The following is an 11,305-nucleotide window of genomic DNA, read 5'->3' as shown; positions in this document are numbered from 1 at the left end:
CCTCCTCTCTATATTTGCAAAACGGGTTCACGGTATGTCCACCCTGCACCTGGAACTGGACCCATCCGTACTAGGCTCGAGGCGGTTTGAGTTTGCGCTGAACAGACCTTGGACATTTGCGTTCCTCTGGGGGCACACGTTCCCCGAGGAAAGAGGACGCCCGATGTTCGGCACGCGACCTCATCTCATTACGAGTATCAGTTAACAAGCTGAAGATTAGTGGTGGGAAGAGGGTTCCTGTTGGTTTTCTGGCACATGCTGGCCCATGTTGGCCCTGGGCCCCCATGCCTATCATGAATGCAGATATCCGGAATCCCCGCACTTTTGGGCCTCTTGGTGCAGATAACCATCCCTAGTGACCCCTGCCCGCCCATAGCCCCTCGATGCGTAACTGCCTCAGGGCGCCCCTCGCCGCCCACCGCTTGGCCTGTTGCACCCCCACGCTTACGCCCTTTCGGCCAGGCCATATGGGACGCAAACAAAGCCCCCCCCCTCCCTCCGTCGGAGAGATCGAAACTGCTCCGTTCCTTCATTGTCGGTGTGCGCCCGAGCCAATGTTACACAGAAGCAAATCTTGGGCATGAAAAGGGTAGGCTGGAAGGGAGGGGCAGAAACAGAAAATGGCTCATGTTCCGGTGGGTGGAAACAAAGCATGAAGGAGAAGACCACCACCGCCACGTGGAGTGCGTATCTTAGCTACAGTAGTAGTGGTTCATTGTCGAGCTCGTCAAACTCCAGCACGCCGGTCATCAAAAACTCCAGCTGCCCAATGTGCCCATGCCCATGCCCATGCCCATGCCTCTTCCCCAAGTCTTTCGATGAGATCCCCGCCTTCCCCCGTAAACTGGTTATCTGGAGTAGAAATCTCTACAGCAAAACGCCGCGCTCAAAACCCACCCGCTAGTCGATTGGCTGCATCCCCCCGCTGTTGACGGTGTGTGACAGCTCATCAGCTGGTCACTAATGCTGCTCGCAAAGGAGCCAGCCACACCGTCTCCGGTCTGTCCGTCATGCCACGAATCTCATGGTGCGGGGTTGTCCTTGACAATGCTTCTGACTTTCTTCTCGTATGCGGGCAGATCCTTTTTGTAGAGATTGTATGCATCAGCTTGCGCTGGCGAGTCGGGATTGGGGTCGTTTAGCAGAGCTTGGATGCCCAAGAGGATTTGCTTGATGGTGATTGATGGTTTCCAACCCTCCTCTTCGTTCAAGATCGAGAGACATACCGTGCCCGAGGGATAGACGTTGGGGTGGAAGAGAGGCGGGACAAATCTGCCTAATACGGCTCAGCTGCGTGTTCCCACCGGCGCAGAACACATGTGTGTCTTTTTTCACTCACACTTGGGAGGCTTGGTAGGGTATTCTTCCGGAAAGACAACACTCAACTTGAACAGGCCCCCTTCCCAGATGGTCTTTTCTTGCCCTGGTATCCCAACTTCCCAGTTCTTGAGGTCAACCACACCACTCGCATTTCGGATGGGTCGTGCGAAGAAGCCGAAGGGATGATCGCGGCGCCATTGTTTTCTGGAAGCAGGGGTTAGTGAGTTGGAATTGAGGCCACTGGGGTGCGGCATCCCACCTTTCCTCTTGAAGACGGTTGAGACACAGCGACATGGTGATGAGCCGGTGGATGGTGAAGGTTTGTGGAGAGACACAAGAGAGAAGACTTCTCAAGAGAGCGCAAGTCACAAAAGACAAGAACTTTTGCTGGGCGAAGAGGCGGGCCAGGATCAGGTGGACGGTAAGGCTGAGACGGCGGCAACATTGGCGGGAAGTTTTCCGACCGGCACTTCTCTTTAGGGAAGGTCTGGCGATCGTTATTCCGCAGGCGTTCTATCACTAATATGCATGTAGCACAGTCAATCTGTTGCTGAGGCAAAGGAGAGGCAAAGGAGAGGCAAATGACAAGGAGGGTATCATTGGTCTACAAACATCACACACCATCGCTTCTCGCTCCTTCTGCTGGCTCTATATGTTATGGTTGTTCCGCAACTTCTGCAGCCTGACCAGGATCTCCATCTGCTCGACCCATTTGCCAGCAAATGCTTTCTCTGTGAATCGCTTTGTGCTGGCACGCCCTCTTACTCTCATTGCATATCGTTCCCGTGGGCTCATGGCTGTCACGCGGGCAAAAGCAGCAGCAAACTCATCCTCTGTCTCAGCGTGAAACCCAATGGGCTGACCTTCGAACGGAACCACGATATCGAGCTTGGGCCCACCACTGTTATGTACCACTGGGATGAGCCCGGCGGCCAGTCCTTCAACATTGCCGATCCCGAAATGTTCTGCGTACATGCCGTTCGTCCCAATACTCGACCTCTGAAGATATTCGAGGATGACTGAGAAGGGCGCATCACAGATGAAGGTGGTGGCATCCTTGATCTTGAGTTCGTGCGCTTCAAGTCGGAGGCTGTAGATGTGCTTCTCATCCGGCGTGTTGCTTCGAACCGACCCAATGAGAACCAACCGTGGTTTCTCCTTTGCAGCGTGGTAGAACTTGGCAAAGGACCGAAGAATCAACGAATGGTTCTTTTCGGGTCGAAATTGAGCGATATAGAGGACTATGTTCTCTCGTTGTTTCTCACTCTCCTCTGTCAACGGGATGCGTGCTTCCAACTCTTCCACTGGACACGGTGGATACACGATAGCCGCGAACGAGGAGGACGCTCTTTTCGGTCTCCAAAGCTGTCGGATGTGGCCTTGGGTCCACGTCGAATTGCACATGACAACATCGATCTGCCTGCCGACAAAACCGTACAGCCATGCAAAGGCACGCCAATAGTATTTCTTTCCTTTACCTTTCCACCCTTTCCCGGCACCGGCATGGATTCCCTTCTGACCGGTCGTGTCCTCAAGACTGTCCAGCATATCGGTAGAAATAGTCGGATAATGCACATATGCCGCATTCGGCACGTTAGGGAAGAGGTATCTGCAAAGGGCGACTGCGAATGCGTAACCCATGGTGTCGACAAAGACGTCGGGTACGAGCAGCTGAAAGGCGTCATAAGCTAAGACCACCGAGCCAAGAGACTGACCCAACAATGTAAAATGAGGATAAGAGCTTGCCAGAACGAAACGACGCCTCGAAAGGTACAGGAAGACAAGCGAGTGTTCTTGTAGGGTGATTCCAAAGCGATTTCTGACCGTCGCAACCACTGCCGCTCGATCAATATCGTGATCTCCGGTGTAAACGGCGCATATAGCGTTCGGCCATCGTCGTTGAGTGGCGGCTATAGCAGCCCATAGCACTCTCTCACCGCCACCACCAGCGTTGCTACTCGGTATTAGTTGGACAGACATCCACGGGCTACACAACAAGGGAGGACTTGCCAGAAGGGATGGAAGAAGCCAATGACTCCACTCCATTCATCCTCCAAGGGCTTGCCATTCTCAGCAGTGCCCTCCTTTTCGACCGTCTCCCACCCATCTTCGGCTTCTTGGGACAGGGCCCGACTCTCCGACGACGCAGCTCTCTCCCGCCTGATCCTTTCGACAATGGCGGCCTTTCGATCTGCAGTTTGTGTCCGTAGATACCAGCCAAGCGCGTGGAGTGATAACCGTAGAAGCAAGATGCACACGAGAGGCAAAAGCGGCACTACCGCCAAAACGGCCACGACGCTCGACAAAGCGGCCATTGCCAGTGCTGCAGAAGACGCCAATGGTCAACGAGACTCATGGCTTCCGAAGCCGTTGGATCGGGAAGAAGAGGAGGACGCCGATTTCGTAAGGGGGTAAGATACGGGGGAACAGCATTGTAGGGCCTCGAAGAGTGGCCTCTCACCAACCAACCAACAATGACGCAGTCTCGGGCCACGCGCCTCTTTTCTCCCCGCGGTTCACTGTACATAATAATTCGCGTCGGCGAGTCGCATTCACGGAATTATCACGACATATCATTCGTGATTGTCACAGATCAATCCACCACGAAAGCAGTTTCCATATGCTCCCTCTACCAGCCGCCCACCCTTAGCAATCAATGTTCTGCCGCAGGGCCCTCCGACACTGGGCCAGGCTAGAACCACAACAATGCCGGCAACAGACTCCTCTCCCATCCCCTCGGTCGCTGTCCCGCTCCTTTCACTCCTCGAACTCTCGATCCTTCGCAGCCGAATGCCTCCAGCTCTCTGGAACTATTTTTCAAGAGGTGCACACGTTGACCGGGCTCCCGTGGTACCTGTCGATCCCCCTGACGGCCTCACTCCTGCGCATGACCTGGATCCCCGTCCAGCTGTTGACGCACCGTAGTCGGAAACGGAGAGAAACCGCCATGCAGCTGGCGTCCGCCTGGCGCATCGCCTATCAAGACACGGCGAGGATTAAATTCCCCTTAGGAAGAGAGGCAGACGCCAAAAAGGCCGAGAAATGGGTCGCCAGCCAGCTCAGGGCCCGCAGGAAAGCCATCCAGAAGCACAGCTCGTATCTTCCGGTCTGGGTGGAACCGGTGCTGGCTCTGTCCTTCATCCCGGTCTGGGTGTTCAGTATGGATTGCATACGGCGCATGGCGGGCGACAAGCGGACGGTGACCTCGCTCTTCTTCCGGTCTGACGGCAGCACCATAGATCCGAACATTGTGCCTATGGAACCGGGCTTTCAGACGGAAAGCCTCTGGTGGATATCCGATCTGGCCTCGCCGGACCACCTCTGGGTCCTCCCCATCACATATGGCACCCTGGCGACCTTGAGTGTGTGGTTGCGGGTGAGGGAAGCCGCCAAACAACAGCCCGACACCGGCTCTTTGAACGGCGATGCCGACCGGTTGAGAGCTTTCTCTGCAAAGTTCTCCAAGACTCTGTCCTACGTCTTGACGGCGATGCCCTCCATCTTTACCTACCTGATCATCCGGAGCGACCTGTCGACTGCGGTGGTCCTGTACCTTATCGGGACCACGACAACGCAGCTGGTCCAGCGGCCTCTCCTCGCCCGCGTTCTCGGGACCACCAAGCGTTTTCCACTGCTCAAGGCAAAACAGGCGAAAGCAAAAGGACAGGCGGAGGAATGAATGAATTCTGCATATGTATATATATATATATATATACCCACATCCTCACGCCCAATAATCTTCGAAACGTGCGAAACAGCACCACCTTGAATGACGAGAGTTCTGCCAGCGGACGTAGGACATACATCAATCAATACATGTACAACACTCCGTGGTCCTGGTCAGGAGATACTCATGAACTTTTTCAGAGGTGTTTGTATTCTACACTCTGATCTGAAGCGAGAAATAGCGGCATGATGTCTAACCAGCGATTAATGGGCGGTCAATTAAAAGCTGCGTCTTTGGTAGATCAAGGATGTTCTGGAATCAGAGGTATTTTGGGTCTCTCTCTCTCTCTACCTTGGGGAGATACAAATCATCCGGATCAGGCCTTTTAGTCACTCCGATCCCGGCGCCCAGCTCTATGTGAACAAGAACTACAGTATCTCATGGCCCTTGTGCACAAATCTCGTACTAAAACAGCCTGGTAGAAGGGACAGTCTGCAATCCGCTCATCCACATGTCATGTCATGCCGTGTTCCTGCGGTATGCAAATCCCTCCGTGAAGCTCCGTGGTCGATCGGGCGATGTAAGACGATAAAGTACGACGTTGACCTCCGTTCGCTGAACCGCCGTGTTGGGGAGCGGGCATAGAAGAGAGCACCAGACCCAGCCCTTGAGGTCTGCGCAGCCGGAAGCATCTGAAAGAGGTCGAAATCCTATCTCTCCTGTTTCAAGCTTCCTGTCCGCAAGAGCGGTTTTTCTTTCTTCACAACTTCGCCTTCAACTGCCCGTCCTCAGTTTTCGGGACCTGCCGCGCCGTTGCTTCGTCGTTGATCACGACCTTGCCATCAGCTTCGCCGGACTCACCGAAAAAGATCACCTGTACCGTCAGGTCGTCTCTGTACCGCCGACTGTAGGGGCTCGGCAACGTGAGCAGTGCGCACACCATATCCCTGTCTTTCCCTCCCAAAGCGTTTCGGATGAGGTGAGTTGCACAGTTCTTGTCCTCGACAACGAAGCGATTGGAGGTAGAAGGGGGTGAGGCAGGAATGTCCCATTGCTGCTGTCGGATGGGCTTCTCGACATTGTTGGCGCCCGAGTCTTTGCCGTCTCTAGCATCCTTCTGGTTGTACGATGTGTCGATACGACCAGTCTTGTCCATATTGCCGCCTTTCTCGACCGGTAGCCCACCGGTCGTTGATGATTTGAACCAACTCGTCAACCAGGCGGCGGTGTTCGACCCAGCAGAAGCCTTACTACTGGCAAGTTTGTTTTGATGTTCGATCCACTGGCCCACGAGTCCAACAACTTCTTCGTTTGTCAGCATCTCCCACAACCCGTCCGTGGCCATCACGAGAAAATCGCCATCCGAGGGATTGATTTTTGTGCTCGTCACCACAGGCTCCGCAGTGACATAGGGCGGGGTTTTCAGCAACTGATGTGGCGTCCTCCCAAAGAAGTGCTTCTTAATGCGGTCCTGCGTCTCACGCGACCATTTGTAAAACGCATCCCCGAATGCACGAGTGGGTTCCAGATTTCCCAACACTCGGCCGGCTCGAATGACGTATTGCTCACCTGGGTGCTCGGCGCGCATACGTGCTTCTTCGTTCGGATTGGAACCTGTTTGATCTTCAGATAGCGGCGTGGCGAACCATTTACCGGTTTGTGGGTTGCGACGGCCCAGTACTGCACGCGAATCGCCTGTACATGCGACGCGGAGGGTCTTGGATTGAGAGTCGTAGAACGAGAGCAGGGCGCAGGAGCCTGACAGGGCAGGGGCAAGGATTTCCGCAGCAAGCCGTTTGCTCGGGTTTTTGATAAGTTTGTTGACACTGTCTAAACAGATCTCGTTGTCTAGTTTGACGAATGCGGATTTGAGCGCCTGGTCGATTGCTGCGGGCGAAGGGAAAGGGGACTTTGCATCTGATCGTGCCGCTTTGTAAGTGAGATTCAGTTCGCGGGCCGCGAAAGAGATCAAGACCTGGCGCAGCTTGGCGGAGGTTGTCCAGCCTGAATGGCCGTCGAAAACACCCCAGAACATCCAATCCGAAGACGTTGAGCCCTCTGTTGCAGCGACTGTGTTGGGCACTTCAACAATCTTCTCTGCGTGATCATCTTCAATAGGATCATTGCTGGGAAGCTGGACAATGTCATATCGCACCACACCCCGTCCTCTGCCGACGAGGAACGACTGTTCGTTCTTCCTCAATCTTTCTGTGGCTTGCTCAGGGGTCATCATCTCCAACACCTTCCGTCCGTAATCATCTGTGTCCTTGGCCAATGGACCGTCTCCAACGATGGAGCCGGTGAAGAACTGATCGTTGTCAACCACCAATGCTTTTCGATACGGTTCGGGACCTGCAGTCAGCGGCGCAGGGTCGGCAGGATCTGCAGGAGGCTGCGCAGTATTTGCCGTGGTACTCAGAGCCCTGCTGGGCTGTGCTGATGCTGACAACGGTTGTCCTTTTAGAAGATGCTCTGGCCCATCACCTCTGTAAGCATACCAGGCTCCAATTGCTCCTAGGGATCCGACGAAGAGTATTGGTATCTTGGGTATACGCATAGATGACTGAAACGGTGTTCGAGACGTACTGTATCTGCGGACGAGGGAGGATGAGTGAGCATTGGCCGAGGCTACGACATGGTTTGGAGGTGCAAAGGAGGAGGATTTGGATACGAGCTTTCGGAAGGCAGAGCGGCGGGTCGAGCGGAGGGCGAAAACGGCAGCGCGACGCATTGGAGATGATGGAGGTCAAGGAGGGGAAGGAAAAGTACTTGAGGACGAGAGCATCTAGAGAAGGACTGAAGAGACGGAGAGATAGAGCGACGGCGACAGAGACCTTGACAAAAGCACCTGAGCAGACACGATACTCAATTTGTTCGTCTACAAGTACAAGTCGATGAGGCTGAGATCGAGAACACGATACGCAGATCTAGGCGGAGCCAATCGGAGATTAGTTTGGCCAATCCACTTACATAATCCGCTCGTAAACGTCACTTGTCGCTTTCTGCGGCGGCGGCGTTGGTTGCTTCCGTGATTCATTTACAGTGGCTCATGCCTATCCCTCATCCCACCCGCACTTGGTCCTCATCCTCCGTGTGGAAGATTGCAGGAGACCCTCACGATGTCCTCGCGAGCCCTTCGCAAACTGCAGCGAGAGCAGGAATTACAAAGACAAGTCGAGGCTGCCAAAAAGGCGTACGAGGAGGCGGAAGAGTCAGAGGACGAGGATGATATCCCCAGGCCACCCTCGCGGCCCATGAATGCCTTTGACATGCTGGAGGACGCGGATGATCAAAACGAGTCTGATGAACATGAACACGAGCCCATATCCCGCCCAGAAGCTACAGAAAAGCCCGGTACGAACCTACCGAAAGAGCCAGCATCCGCCCCTCTAGCTAAATCTAAGAAGAAAAAGAAAAAACCTAAGAAGAAAGGCAAAGGGAAAGTAGAAGAACCAAAGGTGCAGACCGAGGAATCCGGCGATGAAGTTGACCGGGCCTTGAAAGAGTTGGCTGCGAAAGAAGGGCGAGCGCATGCGTCGGCTACCCAGAACCAAGAGACATCGACCTGGGAGTCGAGAGCAACCAGACTTCTGGCCATTGACTCTCACAACCTCAACCCTGTCAACGAAATGAAAAACCTGTTTGGTAACATTGCACTTGAAGGACAAGAGTCTCGTTCTTCACCTCGCAACCAACGCCGCCGGGAACAGAACCTGCAGGGCGGAGTCGACCTGGCGACTGCACTTACCGGAAGATATTGTGTGGCTAGCAGAGGTAAAGAGCTAGGAGCTCTCGCACATAGGCGAAACGTCTTTGTCCAGGGGAAAGAAGAGTGGCCCTTGGCCACGAGTGGAGGGTTGAGCATGGAACTGGTCAAACCAGACGCCTCGGAAAAGCAATACAACATCATGCACAACAACACCTATCGGGAGACACAACTTCATTTCCGCATGGCTGTCGAATCGATGGATCCTCAGAGAATGGTCGGTCTCCTATCCATGTACCCGTACCATATTGCCACTCTTTTGCAAGTCTCCGAGATTGCGAAGCATCAAGGTGATCATGCTGTCTCGGGAGATCTTGTTGAACGCGCATTGTTCTCCTTCGGCAAGTCCGTTCACAGCAGCTTTCCCGCTTCCCTCAGGAACGGGGTCGCTCGCGTACCATTTAACAAACCAGCCAACCGAGAACTATATCTCGCAATATGGCGGTACATCAGAAATCTTGAGATGCGAGGAACGTGGCGGACCGCATTTGAGTGGGCTAAAATCCTTCTTCAGCTCAATCCGCTCACAGATCCTTATGGAGTCACGTTGATGATCGATCAACTTGCCTTGAGAGGCCGGCAACATGCGCAACTGATTGCTCTCTGCTCGGATGATGCATATGGCCAAGCGTGGGATTTTCTGCCCAATATTCAAATATCTCTCGCATTGGCCTTTCAACGATCCGGCAAACCACGAGATGCTCGTCTTCGCCTCGCTGTTGCAATGCACAAATACCCTTACATCTTATCCGCTCTCGCTTCTGCACTCGACATCTCACCGCTTCCCAAGTCCCTCTGGGCAAAGTTACCATCCACTGACGCCGAAAAGCTCTACACTCAACTTTACGTCACCCGGGCAAAAGACCTGTGGAACACCCCGGAAACTATCAGCCTGCTTGCTGAAGTGGCGGAGACTCTTTCTCACTACAGCGACGCCATTTCTGCCGCTCCGGAAGCACCCAAGTTGGAGATCTCCCTCGAAGAGGCCAGGCACATCATGCTCCTCGAGATTCCCCCATTAATTGCCCTGCTTCCACGTCGGTTTACCACTATGCCAACTTCATCGTCCGATGTTCTCCCTCCTCCCGACTCATTGTCCGACTTTGTTGCTCGAGCTCCGGGCGCTGGTCCTACGCGAGGAGCTGATGGAACTATGCAAGCCATCTTCAACGCCGCAGGAGCCACTGCCGGCACAGCGGGTAGCCTCCTAACGCGAATCATGAATTGGTTCCAGCAGCCAGCAACCGCAGAAGACGCAAACACAGCGGGCGAGTCAGAGGGCCAAGCTGCACTTCGCGCGCTGCAAGAGCAACTTGGTGGGAATGTGCCTCCAGAAATGATCGAGGAGCTTCTGAGGATTCATCTAGATGACGCGGAGGAACTGGATGAGGGTGTTACGCCTGAGGGGTTAGGGATGGCTGGCGGATGGGACTACTATGTGGATGCCGAGGCAAATAATTCGACCGCCAGTGGTGATGATGATGATGATGACAGTATGCCGGAATTGGAGAGTACTCTCGACACAGAGGCGACGACAGCTCAAACAGGACAGCCACATCCTCCACACTCAGCAATGGTTGAAGACGCGGACGAGGAAGACGAGGGCGATCAAGAAAGAGCACCTCAGCGTGTCTTGACCAGTGGTAGTGCGGTGTTGCGACGCGTTGACTCGGATGCGGAAGAAGAACAAGCAGACGACGATCGCGAAGCTCCTCAACCAAGACAGGCTCGGCCTGCCCAAGCTTCGCGACCCCAAGAGCCGCCAGCTTCGTCACAGCCAGCCAATGACACTGCAGCGTCAGAACCAGACCAAGAATATCTCGACCCTCAGCGCCTCCAACGCTGGCTCCTCACCAACGGCCTTGACGATCTGCAATCCCACCCGACCAGTCCGGAGCCGTTACAAAAGTACCTGGACCGAATGAGGCTGTTGGGTACAAAGCAACAGGACTGGATCGTGAGGATGGTCAGACAAAGGGCCGGCGAGGCCGTCGAAAGACGGGTCCGGGAATCGCTGGAGCGTGGTGGAGCATAAATTACGAGGTAGTTTGCCCATAATTAATTATTACAGTATAACTACTCCCTTTCCTTGGACTAGACAGAAAAAGGCTCGAACGAAGTACGTATGTAGATGTTACACCTCCTCCCAATAAAACACAACATTATTTTACGGATTTCCTCCTACTCTGGGACTAGACTTTCATTCACTTTTTATGCGCCAGCGGCGGGTAGCCTCGAGCTCTTTTGTTTCGACCTCAAATAATGACCCAGAAGGGGAGAGGCAATAACAAACAACACGCGAAGACGGCTTCGATGATGGATGGATGGATAGATGGATGGATAGATGGAGATGGCAAAGAAAGGAAAGGAAAGGGAAGGGAAGGCTCTGAATTGCATTTCATGTCATGATCTTATACAGGTGCTTGCTCCTCCTCTAGGCTTCAATTCTCATGCCCTATGCACAAGACTCATATCCCCCTACTCTGCCCGCATAGTATATCAAACAGGATCTCGTCAGAATCACGGTAGATAACCGTGGAGCTGTGTATGAC

The 11,305-nt window shown here is 53.9% G+C and overlaps 5 protein-coding genes across 5 annotated transcripts; 2 read left to right on the top strand and 3 right to left on the bottom strand.

Annotated features, from left to right (window-relative positions):
- Positions 1-1,022: 1,022 nt before the first annotated feature.
- AYL99_11389 (SUMO-conjugating enzyme ubc9) lies at positions 1,023-1,614 on the bottom strand (the record flags this gene model as incomplete). Its single annotated transcript, XM_018842895.1, has 3 exons — positions 1,023-1,276; positions 1,340-1,524; positions 1,580-1,614. 3 exons carry the CDS (start codon positions 1,612-1,614, stop codon positions 1,023-1,025), a joined length of 474 nt encoding a protein of 157 aa, XP_018687655.1.
- A 354-nt stretch (positions 1,615-1,968) lies between these two features.
- AYL99_11388 (hypothetical protein) lies at positions 1,969-2,961 on the bottom strand (the record flags this gene model as incomplete). The annotated part of the gene is made up of 1 exon (XM_018842894.1): positions 1,969-2,961. The coding sequence occupies one exon, from the start codon at positions 2,959-2,961 to the stop codon at positions 1,969-1,971; it is 993 nt and encodes a 330-aa protein (XP_018687654.1).
- A 609-nt stretch (positions 2,962-3,570) lies between these two features.
- On the top strand, positions 3,571-4,999 carry AYL99_11387 (hypothetical protein; the record flags this gene model as incomplete). Its single annotated transcript, XM_018842893.1, has 2 exons — positions 3,571-3,723; positions 4,040-4,999. 2 exons carry the CDS (start codon positions 3,571-3,573, stop codon positions 4,997-4,999), a joined length of 1,113 nt encoding a protein of 370 aa, XP_018687653.1.
- A 748-nt stretch (positions 5,000-5,747) lies between these two features.
- On the bottom strand, positions 5,748-7,544 carry AYL99_11386 (hypothetical protein; the record flags this gene model as incomplete). Its single annotated transcript, XM_018842892.1, has 1 exon — positions 5,748-7,544. One exon carries the CDS (start codon positions 7,542-7,544, stop codon positions 5,748-5,750), a length of 1,797 nt encoding a protein of 598 aa, XP_018687652.1.
- A 562-nt stretch (positions 7,545-8,106) lies between these two features.
- On the top strand, positions 8,107-10,788 carry AYL99_11385 (hypothetical protein; the record flags this gene model as incomplete). The annotated part of the gene is made up of 1 exon (XM_018842891.1): positions 8,107-10,788. One exon carries the CDS (start codon positions 8,107-8,109, stop codon positions 10,786-10,788), a length of 2,682 nt encoding a protein of 893 aa, XP_018687651.1.
- Between the last annotated feature and the right edge of the window lie 517 nt (positions 10,789-11,305).

This window comes from Fonsecaea erecta (assembly GCF_001651985.1).
Source record: "Fonsecaea erecta strain CBS 125763 chromosome Unknown Scaff14, whole genome shotgun sequence".
Taxonomy (NCBI): Eukaryota; Fungi; Ascomycota; class Eurotiomycetes; order Chaetothyriales; family Herpotrichiellaceae; genus Fonsecaea; species Fonsecaea erecta.
This window is presented reverse-complemented; position numbering and strand designations above follow the sequence as displayed.